Genomic DNA, 23306 nt, shown 5'->3' on the forward strand with positions numbered 1-23306 from the left:
TAAACTCATATCCTCATTACCTGTGGGCACAGAACAGGAAGAGTTGTATTATCAACCACTGTCATACTGCTTGTTTAGGTCTCCCAAATCTGCTGTGTTTTCAATCTCAAGATTTTTCCATTTTCATTCTTAATTTAACCCAGCCTACTTACACCATCGCCACTTCCTGCAACTTTTCACTACTAAAGTGTTTGGTCTTTATAGGCTTTTCTGGTTTTTTAGGGTCCTATACCCTCACTTTGAGTAGCCACCATTAGATGATGGTGAAGAATTAATAACTGAGAGAATATTTATGTAAACTATATGGTAATACTTTGTATGTATATTTTATTGAAATAACACATCCTTTAGTTAAAGTAAGAGGTAAAAAGTAGATATAACAGGAACAAGTACTGTAGTTATTAAATGTAATAATCCTATCTACATCACTGGCTTTCCTTTATACATTGAGAGAAGTTGTCTTTATTAGGTTTCTCCATAGAAACCTATGTGTGTGTGTGCACGTGTGTTCTAGTTGTAGTCCAAATGTTGTCAGGCTGGAGACCAAAACTGATGATGTAGATGAAGTCCAAAGACAGTCTGCTAGAGAACTCCCCCTTGCTTAGAGAGGCCAAATTTTTGTTCTACTCAGTCTTTCCACTGCTTGGTTGAGGGATTTTGTGTAGGGCAATCTCCTTTATCCATATTTCACCAATTTGAATGTTAATCTCATCCAAAAACACCCTCCCAAGTTGATACATTAAATTAATCATCATGTTGTCCTAGTAATTTTCTTGACTGTTCATTAATGAGAAGGAACTAATGACCTTCTGAATACTTCCTTTTCTCCCTGCCCCCAATAGGAACAATATTGTTTTCAAAGAAATATTGCAACTTGAACCAGGGTTAAAAGGTACTGTCTAGCAAGAGTCCTGCTTTAAAGAATAGATAAAAATAATTTCTCCTTATTATATCAAAATACCAACCTAAGCAGTACGTAGCTTTTGCTTACAGTGCACTTACATTGTTGGGAATTCATGACTCTAAAATTTGTGTCAAGTAAACAGTTCTTTTACAAACAATTTACTTAGTATTAAATACTTCCTTTTCTCTTGAGCTTTAATATGTCTCTTTTCCCAGAGAGAAAGTGCTTTGAATTTTCCTTGGCAAAGATGTTTTATCAGTCAGGATAAGACAGATGATGTTGCAATAACAAACAAGGGGTCAGAATAACAAAGATTTATTTCTTGTTCATGTTGTCTGCCATTGTTGGCAGGAAGCCCTCACTCATCACAGTCACTCAAGATCCTAAGCTGACAGAGGAGCAAGCATCTAAGGCTTTGCTGGTTACCACGTGAGAGAAAAGAAAGCCCTGAAATGTCTCACATTAGCAATTTAATGCTCTCGTCTGGTCATGATATATCTTATTTTCATTCAGAACTCATTGGTCAGAATTAGTCCCACATTCCCATCTACCACAGTGAAACCAAGAAGTTAGTTCTACTTTGACTAGAAGGAGTAGATATGGAAATAGTTGGCAGACTACACTGTCACTACCTTTGCCTCTGCCTGAGCACTGCTCATGACTCTTTGAAGATTGAAAGGGGCATGTGACAGTGTTTCATTCGTAGCCTTTCTACTCATTTATCACTTTGGTTCTCAACTAATCAATGTTCTATTTTTTTTTTTTCCAAAAAGGCTTTGTAATATACAGAAGGGAGGAGTTCCTTCTTGGCTGCTGCTTTCCCCATTGCTGCCAGGACATTGCTTAAACTCCTCTCCTCTTGGCACGGATGTGTGTTTCCACACTTCTCTTGATGAACTTGAGTGTTCCCTTGTCCTTGGAGACCTTGAGCAGCTCCATGGCACACTGCTCATATAGGGTGAAGCCACACACCTCTTGGATCATGTCCTACATGAATTTGCTGTGCCTCAGCTTGCTTACATTCTTTGTCACCTTGTGGCCCTTCTTGAGGGCCATGGCCCTAGGGTAGCGGAGAGCCATGGCTACTGCTCCTCCATGGCTCCCTTGGTGGAAGCCAGTGTTCTCTCTATTTTGACATTGATGCTAGGGATTTCTTAAGGAAATTATATCTCTTACTTTCACTCTTGCTACTTCCCCATCCTCCATCTCAGATCTGTCAGTAATGGCAAATCTAAGATAATGTTTTAAGTTTTGAAACAATGAAAAATAGTTTTTCTTTATAGGCAGCAAGACATATACAGAAAGAGGAACATGAGATCAGTCTGAAAATGACAGAGGAGATGCTTTTAAAGGAATCTTAAGAACAAAATGAATTTAAAGTTGGGGGAATGAGAGAAGATATGAAAAAAGTAGATCTGACAACAAATTAAAACAAATAAAATTGGCAAATGAAAACAAAAAACAATTTTTGAGAACCAAAAACAAGAAGAAGGTATTTAAATGCTATAGCCTAGAAAGAGAATTCTACATATATAAAGTGACAACAGGAAGAGGAACAAGGAGTAGATGTTGAGTCGTGGCATTTCATGAGTGTGTGTAATATACATGCCAGGAATTATGCTGGAAGCTGTCCCCTTATTACCTCTAATAGGCGTAACAATTTTGCTGGTAATAGTAGGAACTGCTTCAGAGGTAAATGGTAAAGCAGGGGTTCAGACGGGTTTCTTTGACTGTGATAGGGAATTGAAACATACTACAAATAAATCATAGAATTAGGAAAAATCTATTGCTCATGGGAGACCTATACAAGGGAGCCATAGCAGTAGCTTTTACCTTATATATTAATCTAATTCTGAAGTTAAGTAGAAACATGGAATGTGTATATTTTCTTATATATTATTTGTGTTTGTTGCTTACCAAAACAACACAGATTAGAACAAATGTAAATTAGCATTATTCCAAATACAGAGCCATTTAAAAGTATATTTCTTAAGGGTACCTGGGTGGCTCAGTTGGTTAAGTGTCCAACTCTTGGTTTTGGCTCAGGTCATGATCTCAGGGTCCTGGGATCAATCCCTGCATTGGGCTCTGTGCTCAGTGTGTGGCAGGGTCTGCTTGAGGATTATCTTTCTCTCCCTCTGTCTCTCCCCCTGCTCGCGTGCTCTTGCTCTCTCTCAAACAGATCCTCAAAAAAATAAAAGTGTGTTTCTTGTTTGATGAAATATATGGATTTTTTCAGATCTCCATATGTAATTTGATTTAATGAATAGGTTTGATTAATCTGTTAGCTCAATTTTGATTCTGTTTGTAGCATCTTACATATTCAGAAAGATTTTCTCAAGTGGAACTAAAATAGATGTAGGGAAAGAATTCTTTCCTAAAAAGGCCTTATCATTCAAGCATTTATTTAAAAATATCTTTATTGAGTTTCTACTTTGTGCCCAGTAAAACTATAGTAGGACACATTAGCTTCCCAAAGAGAAAAACAATTTTTTTTTAGATGTTAAAAATTTTTTTATTTTTTATTTATTTGACAGAGAGAGAGGCAGCAAGAGAGGGAACACAAGCAGGGGGAGTGGGAGAGGGAGAAGAAAAACAATTTAATTAGACTAAGTTACGCCATCGGGCTCCTTCTGGCCAAATCTGGGACAATGTATATGTGAACAAAATTAATTATCATAAAGAACTATAAACCCGGGTGCCTGGCTGGCTCAGTCAGTAGAGCATGTGACTCTTGACCTTGGGATCATGAGTTTGTGCTCCACACTGGGTGTAGAGTTTACTTAAAAAAAAAAAATTATAAATCACTGGGGCGGGGGGAAGGAATTAATGAGCCTATACCAGTGATAGATGATAATAGGTAGGTGGGTGGGTGGATGAATAGATAGATAGGTAGATAGATAGATAAAGGGAAAAGAGAGGACAGTTGCTTGTATTAGAAGGCCAAGTGCCAATTAGTAAATCTGTAAGGAGTATTGAAAGAAAATCAGCATTTTACACAAATTATAGGGAAGATATGGATCCGGATGCTTAATCTAGGGAAAGTGTTAGTAAGGAGCATGATTTCTGCATGGTTTTAACATGTTTCCCTACAGATTATTTATTTGTTGCAAAGGAAAAATTAGTAATTATTTTGTGTAGTACTTTGGTACTGATCAAAATGAGCACCAGTGAGAAGCGGATGGATCTCTGTGCCTCCAACTGTGATGCTGTAAGAATCATTGCTTTTACAGCGTTCCACCAAGAATGCATAATATGAATCTGATTGTATGGCGACATCAAGCAAACCCAAGATGAAGAATATTTTAGTGAATAAAAAGAGGGAGTGTGGGACAGCGTTCTTTAAAAATGTCATAAAGGCTGTAGAAATGTTTCAGATTGAGAAAGGGAAAAGAGATAATGACAGCTAAATGTAAAATCTGGACAGGAAGCTGTACTAAGAGGGGGAGAAAATGCTGTAAAGGATACTGTTGGGTCAGTTGACAAAACAGGATTATGAATGCTAGATGAATGTATTATATTAATGTTAAATGTATTAAAATTTATGATTATACTGTTGTTGTGTAAGACCGTATCCCTGTTCTTAGCAGGTATTCACTAAAGTATTTAGAAGTAAAATGCCAGAATATACATAATTTCCCTTTAAATGTTCTGAAAAATGTTATACGTGTGAATGCATGTGTGTGTGTGTGTGCACGCGCATACACGCACGTGCTGTGTATAATATGGGGGAGCGAGTGAACAAATGATAAAGCATTTGGGATAAAATTTTAACAATGAGCCTGGGTAAGATGTATTTGAAGTTCTTTATACAATTTTTATTCTTGCAACTTTTGCAAGAGCTTGAATTTATTTCCAGATTAAAAGTTTAAGAGAAATAGTTAGGCCCTAGGCATAATGGCAGCACAAAAGAGAAGCACAAAATAATTGACCAAGGGACATGAACTTAGAAAACTAAGATGCAAACACGTTTTACAGCCCTCAGAAGCTGGTATGTATTAGCCTCTGCTAGGTGCCACATGCTTGACCCAAATATCAGATAATAATGCAACAAGGAAGTATGCCGTGATTTAAAAATGGTAGAAGACTAAATTCATTTTAGCTGTTCTTCTTACCCTATTACAAATGTGTAGTGCAAACATGCTTTAATGTTTGTGTTACATATAATAGTTTTCACCCCTTTTATTCATGTTAGTATATTAAATTTTACTGCAACAATAATGGGAATTTTTAAAATTTATTTTATTTTTTTAAAGATTTCATGTATTTGTTTGAGAGAGAAAACACAAGCAGGGAGAAGGGACAGAGGGAGATGGAACAGACCCCTCGCTGAACAAGGAGCCTGACGTGGGGCTTGATCTCAGGACCCTGGGATCATGACCTGAGGCAAAGGCAGACGCGTAACTGACTGAGCCACCCATGTACCCAGGAATTTTTTTTAAACATTTTTTTTTTTTGAAGATTTTATTTATTTGAGAGAGAGAGAGAGACCACAATCGGGGAACGGCAGAGGGAGGGGGAGAAGCAGGCTTCCTGCTGAGCAAGGAGCCCCATGTAGGGCTTGATCCCAGGACCCTAGGATTATGACTTGGGCCAAAGGCAGATGCTTAACTGACTGAGCCACCCAGGTGCCCCATAATGGGAATTATTTATGTTCATATGTTACATCTAATACAGGGCCTTTAGAATAAGTCATTATTCACAAATTGCTGGAGTACATTTTCGTTATGTTACTAAAGTGAGAATGTTTATTGTTTGTAGCACAGGATATTTGGATAGGATATATACAATCTATTAGTTCATACTATAACTTATAATAAATGTGCCAAATATAAACAATGTAAATACTCCTATGGAAAAACCTAACAAAGCTAAATCATCCTTTTAAAATTAACTTTTTTCTACCACATTACTGAATGTTTTTAAAGGTGTGACTAAATTTTTAATTTGAAACTCCAGTAATACTTGTATTACCTTAAAGGCATAAAAAAATCTGAATACTGGTCTTAATTAAATAGATTCAATAATAATCTAGGATATAGTGTTTTGAATTTAAAATAAATACAAAATATGATTATTCTTCTGCCTTCTCCACAGTGAAAATAGGCACAGATTTGGGGGCGCCTGAGTGACTCAGTCAGTTAAGCGGGATTGAGTCCCGCATCGGGCTCCCTGCTCAGCGGGAAGCCTGCTTCTCCCTCTGCCTGCAGCTCCCCATGCTTGTGTGTGTGCGTTCTCTCTGTCAAATAAATAAATAAAATCTTAAAAAAAAAAAAAAAGGGAAATAGGCACAGATTTGGAAAGCAGTGTAGTAGCAAATGGTATCTAATACGATTTCTAGTGAATCTGGATATTAGATCTGGATCTTAGAACTCTTTATTTTGTCATTACTGAGTCCGGCTGTGGCTGTCTTATTTGACTTATTCTGTTACCAATTGACTTTCTGGCTTTGGATATAAGGAAAATAATTTTAATATCTCAATTATGGTTGTTAAAAAGAAGTCATCTTAATCCATTGCTTTATCAGTGGATCATATTTAGACATACAGAATTTCTGTGTGGCTGTTTTCAAATAGTTTTCTTTTTTGTTGGCTTTGTTTAACAATGTTAAGAGTTTTTTCAGGGCATGAAAGAAGTGTCTGAGTTCTTTGTTTTTTGTTTAATTTTCTGCAGTCCACTAGTCAGATGTATCGTTTTACCAATAGCTTCTATTCCCTAATCCTCACACTACCATGCCCATTTAAGAGACTCATTTTGGGGGCGGCACCTGGTGGCTTAGTTGGTTGGGCGTCTGCCTTCAGCTTGGGTCATGATCCCAGGGTCCTGGGATTAAGCCCCACATTGGGTTCCCTGCTCAGCAGGGAGCCTGCTTCTCCCTCTCCCTCTGCCCTTCCCCTCCCCTCTCACTGCCCTCTATCTCAAATAAATAAGTAAATAAAATCTTAAAAAAAAAGAGAGACTCATTTTGTGTTGAATTGAAATGATCTTGGTAAAAGCACATGCTGTTTGTGTTGACCTAAACCAAAGTTTGTAGAAATATTTCAGCCATCAAAACTGGAATTGTCATTAAAAACAAAAATAATCCCCAGGTTGCCTTTGTGGTTCAATCAGTTAAGCGGCTGCCTTCTACTCAGGTCATGATCCCAGGGTCCTGGGATTGAGGCCCTCATTAGTCTCCCTCCTCAGCTTCTCCCTCCCTCTCCCCCCTCCCGACTCATGCGCTCTCTCTCTCTGTGTCAAATAAATAAATAAAATCTTAAAAAAAAAAATCCCAGCCCATAGTAGTTCAACATTAATTTAAAATGGAAGAAGGCAGTGGAATGGATTCTTTGTATCCAGATAAAATTTCTGGATAAAAAGTGGCAAAGAGTGGCCCGATTCCTGATGAATTTCATTGGCACTGTGGTAATAAGCTACAGCCTTAGGTGTCAAATTAGCAATACTGCTGAACAGGTAATTTTACAGATTGGAAATTTTAAATGCCTAAGTCCATTTTGTATTTCTAGTTGTATGGAGACTTAACCTGGCTGCTATGTTTCACTGTTAAGCATTTAAAAATTTTTTGCTTAATTCAAAAGAAATCCTTTCATTGGTGAGCATTTAGATTATAGGCTAGACTTCCTTTTCAAGATTATGTCAGTCCTAGAGATGTATTGTTCAGTATATAAATGAAAAGTAATTAATTTATTTTATAATTCCTGTAGTTATGCCATTTCTACTCGCCATTGTTATAATTTGGTATTAACTTCTTTTTAATGATAGACGAATCCTTAGTACTGTGGAAAAGAGCAGACAGAAATATAAACCAGCTTCTCTCACAGTGGAGTTTGTCCCTTTCTTTTATCGTAAGTATTGATCCAATTTCTCTTTGATTTTGATGTTACTCTGATTATTCTTTATTTTTATATTCTTATTCTGATCTACTTGATTCAGCTTTATGCACTTGTAAGATAAAGCTTGTAAGAACCTATCACTGGAGTACTTGATTCTTATTTTGCTGTGATTGTTCTTCCTCTAATTTACTGTTTTGAAAGTGTTTTTATTTTGAGAAGAGATTAATATCATAATGAATGTAGTGTAGACCTTTTGAATTTTTGATGAAATAAACTAAGAGGGGCATGGAGGCCAGCTGGTGAATGGCCACTGCCTGGGAGCCTGAGGCCAGGGCCTCCTGCCCAGGCGCTACCCAGCTAAGCTGTGAGCTGGTGGGCTCGGGGATGAGGCCTCCCTTTTGCCAGTTGAGTCTCTGTAGAGCCGAGTGCAGCCTGAGCCCAGGACACTTTTGGGGTAGGGGGCTAACAGGCCCACTCACCCCACAGGTGGATGGCATGGGGCGATGGCGATGGACAGCCTAGAGGAAGAGAGCTTTGCACTCTCCTTCTCTTCCACGTCTGATACAGAATTTGAAGCTGTGGTTGGATTTTATTATCATGGATGAAGAGTTCCAGTTATTAAAGAAAATTTTTAGGGGCAAGCACTCCCAGGAGAGTTTGAAGACATGGGAGATAATAAACGTACCTACATGCCTATTTGTAATGAATATATTTCTTTGGTAGAAAAGTATATTGAAGAACATCTGCTAGAGAAGATTCCTGGATTTAACATGGTAACTTGCACAGCATCTTTGCAGCACTGTAAAGATAAAATAGCTGGTGACATAGTGGACATGCTGTTCATTTTTACAGATTTTGTGGCTTTTAAAGAAATGTTTCTGGGCTGTAGAGCAGAAAAAAAAGGCTGGGAACTGGGTTTAAGCAGCAGTTTAGTGGTGACTTTGTTGTGCAAATCATCTTCAGCAGCTTCCCTGAGGGCCCACCTCTGGGCAGCGAGATCTTCTGGGTGTGCCAGCCCATTTAGACTGGGGGAGGCTAAAGCTAATGTGACAGAAGAATACATCTTGGAAAGAGTGACTCTTGTTTTGCAACTGTTCATTAATGTTAAGTATTGTTGGGTTGAAAAGAAAATTACCTGACCTTCCCGGGACCTGGTTCTCCTGAAACACTTCCTGTTTTCAGTGATCCTGGTCCCCAGCGCCCCCTGACCACCCCCCCCCCCCCCGCCACCACCGGCCTAGTAGACACCTTTCTTGGAATTTTGAGTTAGGCTCTTCTAGAGCAGTCCCAAGGCCAGCATTCCACCTGGGGGCCTCTTCCCCAGCGTACATGTTGATGTGTCAGTGTTGAAAAACTCACTATTACCAACCCTCTTTGGTCCAACAGGCTTTGCATGTCCCAACAGGCATTTTGTATGCTCAGGTTTTTAATGCCTCAGAGTTTGAGTCCTGCAGTCTCACTGGGATTTTTGACTAGAAGTATTTTCAGGGTGTTAAGCCAGCTAATCGTCTTGAAATTTCTGAAGCTCCTACTGTAACAGTTATTCTTGGCTATAGGAATCAACTGAGAGAGGTATCCTTTACCCAAAAGCTACATGTGAACATAAATTTCTAGTGTTACGTTTGCAATCCTTGTATCACTGTCTTCTGCTGGTCCTGATGTAGTTCCAGAGTTTCTTGAACTCCTTTTAAGCATTTTTGAAAAAATATTTTTATAGATGAATACTCAGGCTAACCTAGTGGATGTAATCTTAGAACTTCCATGATTATCCACTTAAAGATCAAATTAATATATGCTGTGAGCTTCTTAATTATTAGTACTGTGAAAGCAAAAATGGTTTCTGCCTTGGTGTTTCTATTTTAGTGAACTCCAATAAATGTATACTTATGCTGGAGGTAAGTTTAAATGGTATCCTTTTCTTATAGCATGTTAAGTGTTTGTGTAGGTTTGCTAAAACCCTTTCTGTATAAATCAGTTCATTAGGTTTTCTGTTGAGGAAAAGAGTTCCTTTTTCTTGTCAAAATCTGCGAAGATGGCTTCCACGGGTATAACCAGCTCCACATGAGTAGGATATAGCAATAACAGCTTTACTGGTCATCTGTTTGCTCTGATTCAGTAGAGTGTTTGATAGAACATTACTGACCAGAAAACATGATGTCATATCTCTAGAAAGAGGGAAAAACATAGTAGTTGAATTCCCAGTATGTTCTTTTTCTTTCTGTAGACACGCATACACACACACGTGCATACACACACACACACAAACACAGGTATATAAATTTATTGCTTATTAATTTTTAAACATTTTTAAACTAAAAATTCTGTGCTGAATTTTCACTTGGCTGTTCTGGTTTTAAAGGATGAGCTTTAGTGTTTTTTTTACTGTTGTGGCACTTTATTAAATACTACTGTGAGTTAAAAAAAACTTAAAAGAAATTTGGCTACTGTATGTGTGACCTATGTAGATTTTAGTTTTCTTTCTTAAAAAATGATTATGCTATAGTTCAAGAATACAGAAAATCTTGTGGAATATATACAAGGAATATCTTGTGTTTCCTACTCAAATTTGTCAGATCTGGCCATAACATTTTGCCGTATTTGCTTTAGTTCTCTTTTCTTTTTTTTCCTAAGAATTAAAACAAGACAGAAATAGTCCTTTGTTTGAGTGCTTGGTGAAGACGATTGCAGTGCCCACTCTGTTTGACCACCAGTAGTGATACTGGCTTCAGCCAGATAGTGAAACTAGGCTGATTTCTGGATTCTCTTTTTTTGTTCTGCATATCTGCCCTTACGGTATTACCACACTGTGTTGATTATTGTGACTTTATGTTAAGTCTCGAAATCATTAAGTCCTCCAACTTTGTTTTTCTTCAAAAATTTTTTGGCTATTCTGGATCCTTTACATTTTTATATGCATTTTAGAAGCCATTTTTTAATATTTTCACAAAAACGCTTGCTGGGATATTTGTTTGGAATTGTATTGAATCTAGGAACCATTTTAGGAGAATTGACATCTTAAGAATACTGAGACTTCCAATGCATGAATCTGATAATCTCATTATTTATTTGTTACTTATTTCTTCAAACAGTATTTTATAGTTTGCAGAATATAGATTGTGCACATATTTTGATAGTTTATCCCAAAGATGTTATCGCAAGTACTTATAAATGTAAAGTCTTTATAAAATAAACTATTATAGATTTTTCAAAAAGTGAGTTTCATTTTCATTTCCTGTCTTTGATAATGACATTTCCCTTTTTACCTATGGCAATATTGCCTTACCTTGATAATATTTCTTGCCTGCTTTGTCAGATATGAATATAGCCACTCCAGCGTTCTTATGATTAGAGTTTACATGGTATGTCTTTTTATATCCTTTTATATCCTTTATATGTTTTCTGTGTGTCTCCCGTGGCTGATTAGAACTCTGTCTTCTTGCAGCTCTGTGTAAAATCTGATAGTTACTCAGCTTAAAACTTCTTGGTAGGTTTTTGCCTGTCTTGTGGGATTTCACAGTATCATGTAAGGATTGATACTTTGACTTAAAATGAGCCCTACTAATATTTCTGGAGTGTTTTTTCTGTATGGCTTCTTTCACTCCTGTACTGCTTCACAAATTCCAGTTACCTGGGCCTCCCCAAATGTTTTATCTGTAACTCAACAAATAGCTGTCTTCTTTTAGGGTTCCCCTTTCCTGTGCAGTTGGTCAGAACATGTCTACAACAAGAAGCTGAGATAATCCTTGAGCTTACTTTGTTTCTCTTGAAAGAAGGAAAATTTCTAGAGTGCATAAATTTCTACCTATTTTGTCTAATTTTCTAGTTATTTCTAGCAGGAAGCCTTGTATAGTGACAGGTATTCCAACATAGCTGGAATCATTTAGTTTTTTAAATATAGATTTCTATCAATACATTTACCTCAAAGCTGTTTCTTTTTGGTAATGTTTATTATGTATAAAATTAGAAATAATTCTGTTGTTATACCTTGTCTATATATGTAATGATATATGCAAAAAAATATTCATTACTGGGTTATTAGAGTATCAAAATGAAGAGGAAAATATAAAAGTTTATCAGTAGAGAACTTGTTAAGTAAATTAAGGTACATCATTGTAGTGGTCATAAAAATCAAAAAGGAAGATGTATATATTAAGACATAATAATATCCAGTATACACTAATGTTAAAAACAAAAAACACAACACTGTGGTATAGGTATAGCTTTTTTTTTTTTTTTTTTTAAGGTACGGGGAGCATGGTAGATTGAAGAGTAGGTTTGAGGGAGACTTACTTTTCCTTGTCACAGTTCTTTTATGCTGTTTTAATTATTCTTTGTCATGTGCATGTGTAACCTTTTGAAAACAATAAAATACTTTATAATATTAAAAGAGGGTTTTTATTGGTACCAGAACTTGGAATGTTTGCCCTGGAGTAAACCCAGGAAATCTTTTTGTGCAACTCTTCCAATTTTATAAGTGAATAATTATAGTCAATTATACTAATAAGAGGAAGTAGTAGTAGTATAAAAAAACACTAATTTTATGTCAGATTTCAGTTAGCTTCTAACATTGTCACTTAGCAGCTTTATAATTTTAGGCAAGACATTTCATTTGCCCATTTATAAATGAAGGCAAAATATCCTCATATGGAGTATTATGAGAATTAAATGAGATCACCTAAATAAATTATCTAAAATACTACCTGATAGTTGGTTTCTCTTTTCCTTTACTATGAAAAAATGCATATCAACCTTACCTTTTAACAAATTTTAGCCTTTTAATGGTTTTTAATGTTTCAGTGTCAGACGTTCCTTAGAGATAAATCATGCTGTGAAAGAGAAATCTTATTTGTTTATTTGTGTATTATATTCACAGAGTGTTTTCAGGAAAGTGAACATCTCAAGGAAAGTCTTAAGTGTTGCTTATTGCATCTCTTTGGAGCCATTGTAGCCGGTGGGCAGGTGAGGAAAGTGTTGAAAGTTAATATTTAAAACAACAGTTAACAGTGCGAAAAGTTTTCCGTGGATTATTTAATGTATTCTTTGTTCTTTTATAATTTCATGAACCACACAAATATTTTTCTGAGTTTATATCTTGTTTAAAACTAATCTGTTATTTAAAACTTCTTTAAAAACCTAATAATATTAGCACTAACAAAAATTACTGCATAAATAACCATAATTAACAATTTTTTTATTTTAAGCTCTTAGTTATGTTGACTTTCAGCTACTAGTTCTTACTTTAGAGTATAAAGTCAGCCCTTGTAAGTTCACATGATGAAATCAAACTCAAAATTAAATATATATGAATTAACCACTCTTCTGTCTTAATTTCTAAATGCATATATACAAGGTTTATATGCATTTTTTTCAACAATCTCAGCTAGCTTTTTACTCACAAGAAAGAAATTCTAGTGATACTTAATTTTTTATTTTTGAAGGTGAGCATCTTAAAAGTTGTCTGTGGTAAACTTTACTAGTTAAAAACAGGATTATATTCAGAAGAACAACTTATATGTTTTCTGTAAGCATACAGTTTAGATCAGAAGTTTCTAACACTCCTTGTACTGCATATGCTATTGACAGTGTGTAAGGCCCCTTGTTGGAATATTTCAAATACATAAAATAAAATACATAAAAAATCGCAAAGGAAACTAGTTATGCTAAAATGCAGTTACTAAAATATTAAGATAAATTTGTAACATAGTAATGTGTTTTTATAACACACTAAATAAGGAGATATAGCAACAAGTCTAGTAATAAGTGCAATTTCAAAAATAGACATACATGGTGTTTCAAGACATTGCAACAACAGTAAAATATGAAAATACGTAGGATTTCTTTTGGTAACTAAGTTACAGATATTGCTAATAATACTACTTGGGTTTGCTAGTGGGCTACCTTGCCTTTTCCCCTTCACTCTAGTAGAAGAGTCTGTTTTTTGTGAGGGGGATAATGACTAGAATCTTATTTTTCAGTTTGTTTGCTTTGTCCCCTTCCTTTATTAGCTGATATTCTTCTTTTCTATCGATATCTACCCATTTCCATCATTTCTCTGCTACTAAAAATAAGGATTAATAAGTATACATGAATAAAATTGGAAATGACATTGTTTTGACTAGTGGAGAAGCTGGTTGGATCCCATTACCATTTTCAACACACAGAGACTTGTTTTTTGTTGGTGCCCAGGGGTAATCAAGCCCCGAGAGACTTCCAGTAATTAAGACTCACATAGAAATCAAGTAGATGCTAGAAGGCCAATTTATTATTTTATGTACTAAAAACACTCAAAATCCTTATAATCAGGTTATAGCTGTAGTTATATCTGTTTTGAGGTCAGAAGGTTATTTATTGAATATAAAGTAAGTACAAGGATATTTAGATGAATCAAATATCTAAAGGTGTAAGAATGGCCTTGTCATAAACAGCAGAAAAATTGAAGTCCCATGACTGGTCGTCTTTCTCCGAGCATCATGCCTGGGCTTCCCATTGGCATATTTGTTGTTTTGTAATATGTTAAGAGGATAGGCTGTGGAGACAGACTGACATAGGTTTGAATCCCGTGTCCATCTCTAACTAGTTGTGTGACCTTGGATAAACTATTGACATGTGTTTTAGTTTCTTTATTTACATGTGTTTTAGTTTCTTTATTTATAATATGGAAACAGTAACACTTCTAAGATAGTCATCAGGACCAAATGATATATAATATATGTAAAGTGCTTATAGGAATTAGGTAAGTCACAGGTCTATCAGTTAGATTTGTGATTCCTGTAATTAGTAGTAAGTACTATTATATAACAGCATAAGTTAGAAGTTTACTCTTTCCTCATTAAAAAAATAGCAGTAAGCAGAATAGAGTTAATCTGGTGACTCTAGGATCGTCAAGGATCCAGGTTCCTTCTGAATGTCAATTTGTTATTATTCCTTTTACTACAACATTAGCTTCTAGAGTTCTGGCCATTTGCGTTTTTGGCACAAAAATGGATGCGGAGATGAGGGAGAAAAATGGCACATGCTAGCTATCTTTAAAGGAGATACTGAAAAGCTGACACTCATATTTTTTTATCTCATTTGCCAAACTCCATGAGATAACTGCAAAAAAGATAGAATCCTGATAAAAAATTTGATAAAACTTGCTTTCTCGGCCTCCTTGGCAACAAGGGAGGTTAGGAAATACAATCTTTATTTCTGGTAGGCACATGTCCAGCAAAACATCAGGGCTTTTTTTAATAAGGAAGTGGAGGAAAATGGATGTTGGGTGTTCGATTGCCAGTTTCTTCCATTGTAGCACTTGCTATCGATATTATTTATTATATTGATAGTAACAAGCTCTAATGGCCTAAGTGCTGTTACTTTCAGATGATTTTGCATAATTATGTTTGGATTCATTATATATCATCTTAACAGTTTTAGGCAATATATATTATTTCCAAGTTTAATGGATCACCTCAATTAGGTACTTAAAATTTCAGAAATATGTTTGTACAATCAGTCAAGCCAGTCCTCTTATATATCTATATCATTTGGGATGGATTTGCTGTAACCAACACAAAACCCTAGAGAATCTTAACCAAATTAAAGGTTTTGTTTGTTTGTTTTTGTTTTTATGTTTGCATAAGAAATCCAGATATGGGCAGTTCTGGGCTGGTACAGCAGCTCCATGGTATTGTCAAGGACTAAGTCCTTTCACATTCCTGTTCTGCTCTCTTTAGCCTACTACTTTAATTCTTGGGTTTGTTTCTTCATGATTTAAAGGTGGCTGCAAGCATCATGTCTGCATTCCAGGCAGGAAGAATATGAAAAGGCCAAAACAAAGGGTCCTTCTGTTTTTATTTGTAAAGTTATATTTCCTTCATAGTTTACGGCATATATTCTTGTCTAGAACTATGTCACATGGCTACCCCTAGCTGCAAGGGAGGGTGGTAAACAAGTTTTCTATGTGGGCAAATTGCTGTCTGAATAAAAATGAAAATCTAGTAATCTAACAAGGAAATGAAGACTTAATGTGCATAAAACACTAGCAGTGTCTATCAAAATATGTGCTTAAAATTTATTGATTTATTAAAAGAAAAAGTCTGCAGATCTATTAAACTTTCTTTATTTTTGCAAACATATAGAACTTCAGTTAGGTTTGGGTTTCATTTTTATTATCTCTCATGTTTCAGAGGAATGCTTTGCAAGCAATTTCTCCAGCCACCATGGAAGTTCTTATGAGAGTTTTGGCAGATTGTGATTCCTGGGAGGATGGACATCCTGAAGAAGTCGGTAGGAAGGTAGAACTTACTCTGAAGTGCCTTACAGAAGTGGTACATATCCTTCTCACTAGCAGCTCTGATCAGCGTCAAGTGGAAACTAGCACTATTTTGGAGAACTATTTTAAATTGCTAAATTCAGATCATTCAGCTTTACCTAATCAAAGGAGGTCCAGACAGTGGGAAAGCCGGTTCATAGCTCTGCAGATCAAAATGTTAAGTAAGTATTTCATAAAGTTTATTATACTCTGTTTTCTCTGAGTCTATTTTTTGACTCATTTGAAATTCAGTGAGCTAGCATATAGAAGTATTGATTGTTTAATTCAGCTGTTGTGTGACTTTAGATTTGAACTTCAAAATAATTAATATGGAATCGATTTGTTTACAGCATCTTTGCTTTAACAGTGACAAAATTGAGCCTCTGTTGTTTTTTGAAAGTGTAATCCATTAAAAGCATCAATGTTAAAATGAAAGTCATCTATTTTCAAATTCTAGGAAAAGTATTCAGAAAGTGCCACTTGCATTGTCTAACCTATGGCAGGAGTCACATATGACAATTTTATATGTGCTTCTATAAATCTCTGTAGATGTCACTTTAACATCTATCCTTTCTCTAGAGGGCCGCTGCTTTATTTTGTTTTTTTCAGAGCCTCTATGTATGTGTGTCTTGTTTCTCTTGTCCTCTCTTTGTGTTGTTGGTTTGTGTCATTCTTTGCTTATATATCTCTGTTTTTCTGTGTAAGCTCTTTCATCAGTATATGTGATTTCTTACTGTATTCCCCTGTTAGATTGGTAAATACAAGTATTATTAATTGAGTTTCTTTTTATAGAAATATTTTCATTACAGCTGTACTAGGAAATTTGGATAAGTAAAAAGTTTTTTATATTCTACCACCCAGACATAACCAACATTAATGGTTTATTGTACAGCTCTAGAGACTTTAAAAATGGTTGTGTGAGGGTATGTTTCATGTCTAATTTAAAAATATTGGACACCAAAATCTTGGTGAAACTTGATCCCTTACAGTGTACAACAAGAGACTTTATTTCTGTAGGAAAATAAGATTCATTTTATCTAGTTTCTGTTCTTTTATAAAACATGTTATGTTTTATAATTGTTGTAAATTAAAACTTTAAAAGGAAGTTTGAGTCTATATTGAATGGACTTATTTGTTAAGAACTATTGTATTACTTATGCTGATTATCCCTTGATTTCTGAATGAGGGCATCTGTTCAGTAGGAAACAAGAGCAAACCATCATCATAAATGGATGGATTCCCTAAGGTTCATTTTCTTAATGGCCAAATGCTAATTTTATACTGTATAAATGAGACTGTTGCAAAACATGACCAGGTGTTGCTTATTAATAGCAAGTTGGAAACCACAGTTATACTTGAGCATTATAATGGAAGAACAACTATGTAAATCTCTGGGAAATAGATATCACTCTTATGTATAAAAACCTAAATATTTTTAATAATAAATTATAAAAATATTCATTTTTCTTAACAAGTAATAAGTACAGTTTTGTTTTCTACTCTCCATCCCTATTTCTTCCTAATTCATTTTACATCTGTTTGTCAGCTGAAAAGGCTAAGTTAAAAATATGGCCAAAGTAAATGTTTCTATGATCCCAAATTTTCCACTTTATAAATGGATGATTTTGTTTTTATTTTCCTAGATACCATCACAGCCATGTTAGACTGCACCGATAGGCCTGTTCTTCAGGCCATTTTTCTTAACAGTAACTGCTTTGAACATCTCATACGACTGCTGCAGAATTGCAAGGTATTTTTCTATTATTGTCTTTGATTTTAAAAAGCTATTATTTTGTTTATGCTTTGATTCAAATTTAAACATATTACTAATTTTCTTTTTTATTATGGTAAAATACACATTAAATTTACCATCTTAACCATTTTTAAGGGTGTAATTCAGTGGTATTAAATACATTCACGTTGTTGTGTAACTATCACTGCCATCCATTCTCCATAACCATTTACATCTTATAGAACTGAAACTGTATACCCAGTGAACAATTCCACGTTCTCCCCTCCCACCAGCCCCTGGCAGCCACCATTCTACTTTCTGTCTCTATGATTTTTGATTACTCTAAGTACCTCATGTAAGTAGAGTCATAGAATATTTGTCTTTTCGTGACTGGCTTATTTCACTTAGCGTAATGTCCTCAAGATTCACCCCTGCTGTAGCATATTTCAGAATTTTCTTCCTTTTTTTAGGCTGAATAATATTCCATTGTTTGTACACACCACATTTTGTTTACCTGTTCATGTGTTGATGGAGTCTTGTTATGATTCCACCTTTGGCTATTGTGGATAATGCTGCTATGAACCTGAATATACCCATATCTCTTTGAGTCCCTGCTTTTGTTCTTTTGGATATATTCCAAAAGTGAGATTGCTGGATCATATAGTAATTAAATTTTTAATATTTTGAGGAACCACCTTACTGTTTTCCACAGTGGCTGTGCCATTTTATGTTCCTGCCAACAATGCACAAGGGTTCTGATTTTTTCACATTCTCCTTGACAGTTATTTTCTTCTTTTGGTAATAGCTAATTCTAATGGGTGTGAAATGGTATCTCATTGTGATTTGCCCTTAATGATTAGTGATACTGAGCATCTCTTCATGTGCTTATTGGCTATTTGTATATATTCCTTGGAGAAATGTCTATGCAGGTTCTTTGTGCATTTTTTAATTGGGCTGTTTGTTTTTTGTTGTTGAGTTTTCCTTTTATTGTGGATTGTTAAAATTTCGTGTGAGCATTTGATGCATATAATTTTGTGCTTTTGTTTCATGTAAGATGATTTTGTTTGCATATTCCTGTGTTATGATTTTTAATATCTACATAATATTAAGTGGATGTACCATAATTTACCTAACTATTCCCTGCGGCAGATACTCAACTTATTTCCAACTTTTTTGCTATTACATAACTCCTTCAAGTTCGTAGACTAGAATTCTATTTCTAGTAGAATTTCTAGGTCAAAGGGCATAACCTGCTATTTTAAAATTGGGGAACATTGTATAAAAACAATTTGTAAATAATTGGGGAATATAGAATAGTAGGAAAATAGAAATACTGTTAATGTTCTTGATATATATTGCCAATTTGCTATTGTTTTTCTTTTTTACTCATTTACACTTGTAGCAGATTTGTGAGTACATAATAACTGATATCTGATTATTATATTTTCATAAATTTCAAGATGGTATCAGAAATTTTTTAGAGTGTTTCTTGAAAAGCTTTTACTTTTCTGTTTGAGGTATTCCTTTCATGGACTCTGTGCTGAAAAATACTAGGGTTTCATTCTGATTTTGTGAGGATATCCCAGAAGGAGAATTTTGATATCAGCCCCTCAAATTTTTTCACACTGTTAGGAGAGACATCCATGAAAGCATTTATGTCATTATGTTGCTTAGCTTATAGTGAAAGAGAAAAGAAATAGCATTAAAAAAATAAGGAATATATTGATGAAGTAAATAGTGATGAATATTTATAAAGTCAATGAAAGTACTAAACTACCACTAGAGAGTGAAGATGCCTCCCCCCACCTTTTAAATGTTATTCTTGGGAAAGAAATCCTAGGGAGATGAAAACAGCATAAGAAAACTATAAAACCTTTTGTTTGTTGTTAAAAAAAAAAAAGCGATATGTCTTTATCAGTTACAAAGGCAACTCAACAAGACAAAATCTCACATGTATAAGAGAACCTGCCAGTCACACATTATAGAAGGTTAAATCACTAGGATAAAATGTAGTTCCTACTAAAATTGATCAGTGTTTTTCTTCAATATATGAAAGTCAGATATTTTTTAAAATGCCATATCACGGTCAACAATACCTTTTTAAAAAGTGCAAAGCTTTTTGGCATAACAGTCATGATGTTAAGCTAATATTTGCTCTTTCTACTGTTGTATAGGGCAAAGTTCTTATAATTCAGATCTGGGGACTTGCTGACAGTCCTAGTGTTTTAAAATTTAATTATTTGATAGCACTTATCACATTTTGTTTTGAGGCAGGAAATGCTAGAGAAAGAAACCCATTTCAGAGGGGAAGGCTAGGCTTTGGGGCCCCAGCCTTCTTTGCTGGAGGTGGTCTTTTAAGCAGGATATTCTGGTCAGAATCACTATAAACTCATCACTAAACGTTACAGTGTTGTTTTTTTTTTAAGATTTTATTTATTTATTTGACAGAGAGAGACAGCCAGCGAGAGAGGGAACACAAGCAGGGGGAGTGGGAGAGGAAGAAGCAGGCTCTTAGCGGAAGAGCCTGACGTGGGGCTTGATCCCAGAACGCCGGGATCACACCCTGAGCCGAAGGCAGACGCTTAACGACTGCGCCACCCAGGCGCCCCTAAACATTACAGTTATTAAGTCCTAACAACATGGAAGAACCTTTGAAATAAACTGCCCAACTCTTTTATTATACAAATGAAGAAATATGTCGTAAGAGATTAAATGATTAGCACAAGATTAATACTGTGTCATGATGGAGGCAGGATTTCTTATCCAGGTATTCTGACCCTGAGTTCACTGGTCGTATGTAGTTTTGTTGTATTGGTACTTAAGGTCAGTAGAAAAATGTTTTCCATGTATTCAATACAGGAGTACAGGTTTTATTGATAAATAACATTTGATAGGGATAGGTTAATATGATTCTTAAATATATGATGAAAATGTTTGGAATCTTGTGAAAACTTAAGTTCTTAAATGTATTACAGGGTGCTACAGATGACTATGATTGACTTCTGTTTAAATTATTTTGTTAGTAAGGAATAAATAATTTATTCTGTTTTACATAGTAATACAGAATCAAGACAACTGTTGTTTAAATATTCAGACCCAGAGGAAACATTGTAAACTAAAGCTTAAACAAACATTTTATGAATTACATGGAAAACTTTAGGCTGACTGCTGTAGTTTCTGTGCTTTCTTTTTGTATGAGTTTCACCAGCCAGTTTATGCATTAATTTCCTTAAGTATTTGTGTAAAGACCTTTGGCTTGTCAAAATGAGTTTCATCATACTGTAAAGTACTTAGAATATAATTCAGTGGAATCATACATTTAGCGCTTTTTTTTTAAAAGATTTTATTTATTTATTTGACAGAGAGAGACAGCCAGCGGGATAGGGAACACAAGCAGGGGGAGTGGGAGAGGAAGAAGCAGACTCCCAGCGGAGGAGCCTGATGTGGGGCTCGAACCCAGAACGCTGGGATCACGCCCTGAGCCGAAGGCAGACGCCCAACAACTGCGCTACCCAGGCGCCCCCAAAACATTGTTTTTAATGACTGCAAATATTTCGACCCAGCAGTTCTCAAAGTATGGGGTCGCCAAGATCATCTTAGGGAAATCTGCGAAGTCTAATCTTAACATTTCAGTTGGAGGCTAGATTTTTTTTCATGAACTTGAATCAAAACGTTATCATATAACAGTCTGAATGCATAGTCGATATTAGAGTTCATCTGTCTTCTATCAAGTCAGTTAAAGAGATTGCAAAAACGTAAAAGCAGTGCCATTCTCACTAAGGTATATTTGAAAAATAAAGGTTTTTTCTTTAAAATGTGTTATTTATGTCACCGTGTAATAGGTTTATTGTTTTTGAATGACTAAACAAATATTATTTAAATGTCTTGATTTTTATTTCTCATATGGTAAATATTGAGAGATGTAACCCCACATAAACAGAAGTTTTTTGTGTTCTCAATAATTTTTAAGACTGTTAAGTGGTCTTGAGGCCAGAGTCCAAGGACTTCCCTTTCAGCCTATGGATGAATCATAATTTATTTAACTATTTTACTATTTAAGGATACTTGGGTGGTTTCTTACTTTATGCTATTGTAAATAAAGCTGAAGTGAGCATCTTGGTTCTAAAATCTTGGTGTGAGTTTATGACCGTTTTTAGGGTAGATGTCTAGAAATATGGTTACTGACAAAGAGTAATTTTAAGATTCTTGATATGAATTACTTTCTGGAAAGCCTTTACTCATTTTTGCTTTCATCAGTTTTTAGCATTCATGTGTCCCTGCACCAGATAATATGGAATATTACTATTTAAAAAATGTTGCTTTTGTGACACCCAGGTGGGTAAATCAGTTAAGCATCTGCCTTCGGCTCAGGTCATGATTGCAGGGTCCTGGGATCGAGCCTTGCGTTAGGCTCCCTGCTCAGCAGGGGGTCTGCTTCTCTTTCTCCCTCTGCCCCTCCCCCCCACTTGTGTTCTCTCTCTCCGTCTCTCAAATAAATGAATAAAAATCTTTAAAAATAAATTTTGCTGTTAATAACAGCTTTCATTTATTAAACCCTTGTTATGTGCTAGACACTATGTTAATAACCTACCGTGTATTATCTCATTTAATCTGCACCCCTATTTCATGAGTTACTCTTTTCCCTTTTGAGAAAATAAGCTCAGAGAAGTTAAGTAGTTCTTCTTAAAAACACACAGTTAAGAATTAGCAGAACCAGGATTCAGATCCAGGCTTCTGATTCCAAAGCTTATGTTGTGTACACTAATCTATTTTTAGGTTTATATATGCTTTATATATGCTGTGCATATCATGTCATACCTTATCTTTATTTTATATTGCATTATTTCAGTATAATGATAGTACTTCCTATGAAGATCTTCCCTTCTAGGATGTTCTTGATAAATTCCTTTATAAATCTAACTTTCTTTCCCTTTTCACTTCAATTTGAATTATCTTTCTTTTTATCCAAAATGTGCCTGAGATCTTTTGGGATGCTAGTTTTATATACTTAAACCAAAATACTTGGTTCCTTTAGCAATCCCCATGTATATAAGAGATAATCCTAATCCCCTTTTGTGTAGAAACTAATATAAATTATGCTCAACTCTTGATAATTTTGGAAAATACATACCTCTTTTGTCAAAGCACATTAGCATATTTGAGACTCTGAGAAGTATTTTCAGAAGGAACTCTTTTTAAAGCTAAATAGCATTTTACAAGCATACTTGACTACAGAATCCTTCCTGTATTATTTACTATAGTATCTTTAATCTGTCTCAATAGCAAATTTCCTTCTTTTTTGTAAGACATTTTCTGCTGATTCTTCAAGAATTTAGAAATATTAACCAGTCTCATTCTTGCTATTATTTCTTATTTTAGTAACTTCAAGTTCTAAGAGAGAAATAACTAACAATTATTTATATAGTATATGAACTAATGTTAGTTTGTAATCCAAAAAGTAAATAGTTGATTGTCAGTTTACAAGTGATATACTTCACCAGTGGGTTCTTGAATTTGTTTTCCAAAGGCATGGAAATCCATTTAAAC

The 23306-nt window shown here is 35.1% G+C and overlaps 1 protein-coding gene and 2 pseudogenes across 10 annotated transcripts in view; 2 read left to right on the forward strand and 1 right to left on the reverse strand.

Moving 5' to 3' along the window:
• NBEAL1 (neurobeachin like 1) overlaps window positions 1–23306 on the forward strand; it is a 237965-nt gene that overhangs the window by 84147 nt on the left and 130512 nt on the right. For all 10 annotated transcript variants that reach the window (XM_087862767.1, XM_087862763.1, XM_087862760.1 and 7 more), the window contains 4 exons: window positions 7667–7749; window positions 12611–12696; window positions 15903–16209; window positions 17671–17777. In XM_087862767.1, coding sequence (XP_087718893.1) covers window positions 7667–7749; window positions 12611–12696; window positions 15903–16209; window positions 17671–17777 — 583 coding nt within the window. The remainder of the gene's footprint in view (window positions 1–7666; window positions 7750–12610; window positions 12697–15902; window positions 16210–17670; window positions 17778–23306) is intronic.
• LOC123798295 (large ribosomal subunit protein eL36 pseudogene) lies at window positions 1647–2013 on the reverse strand (annotated as a pseudogene).
• On the forward strand, window positions 7756–8841 carry LOC123798222 (ADP-ribosylation factor-like protein 2-binding protein pseudogene; annotated as a pseudogene).

The sequence above is a fragment of the Ursus americanus genome, chromosome 1 (assembly GCF_024610735.1).
Source record: "Ursus americanus isolate L20-20 chromosome 1, mUrsAme1.1.p, whole genome shotgun sequence".
NCBI lineage: Eukaryota > Metazoa > Chordata > Mammalia > Carnivora > Ursidae > Ursus > Ursus americanus.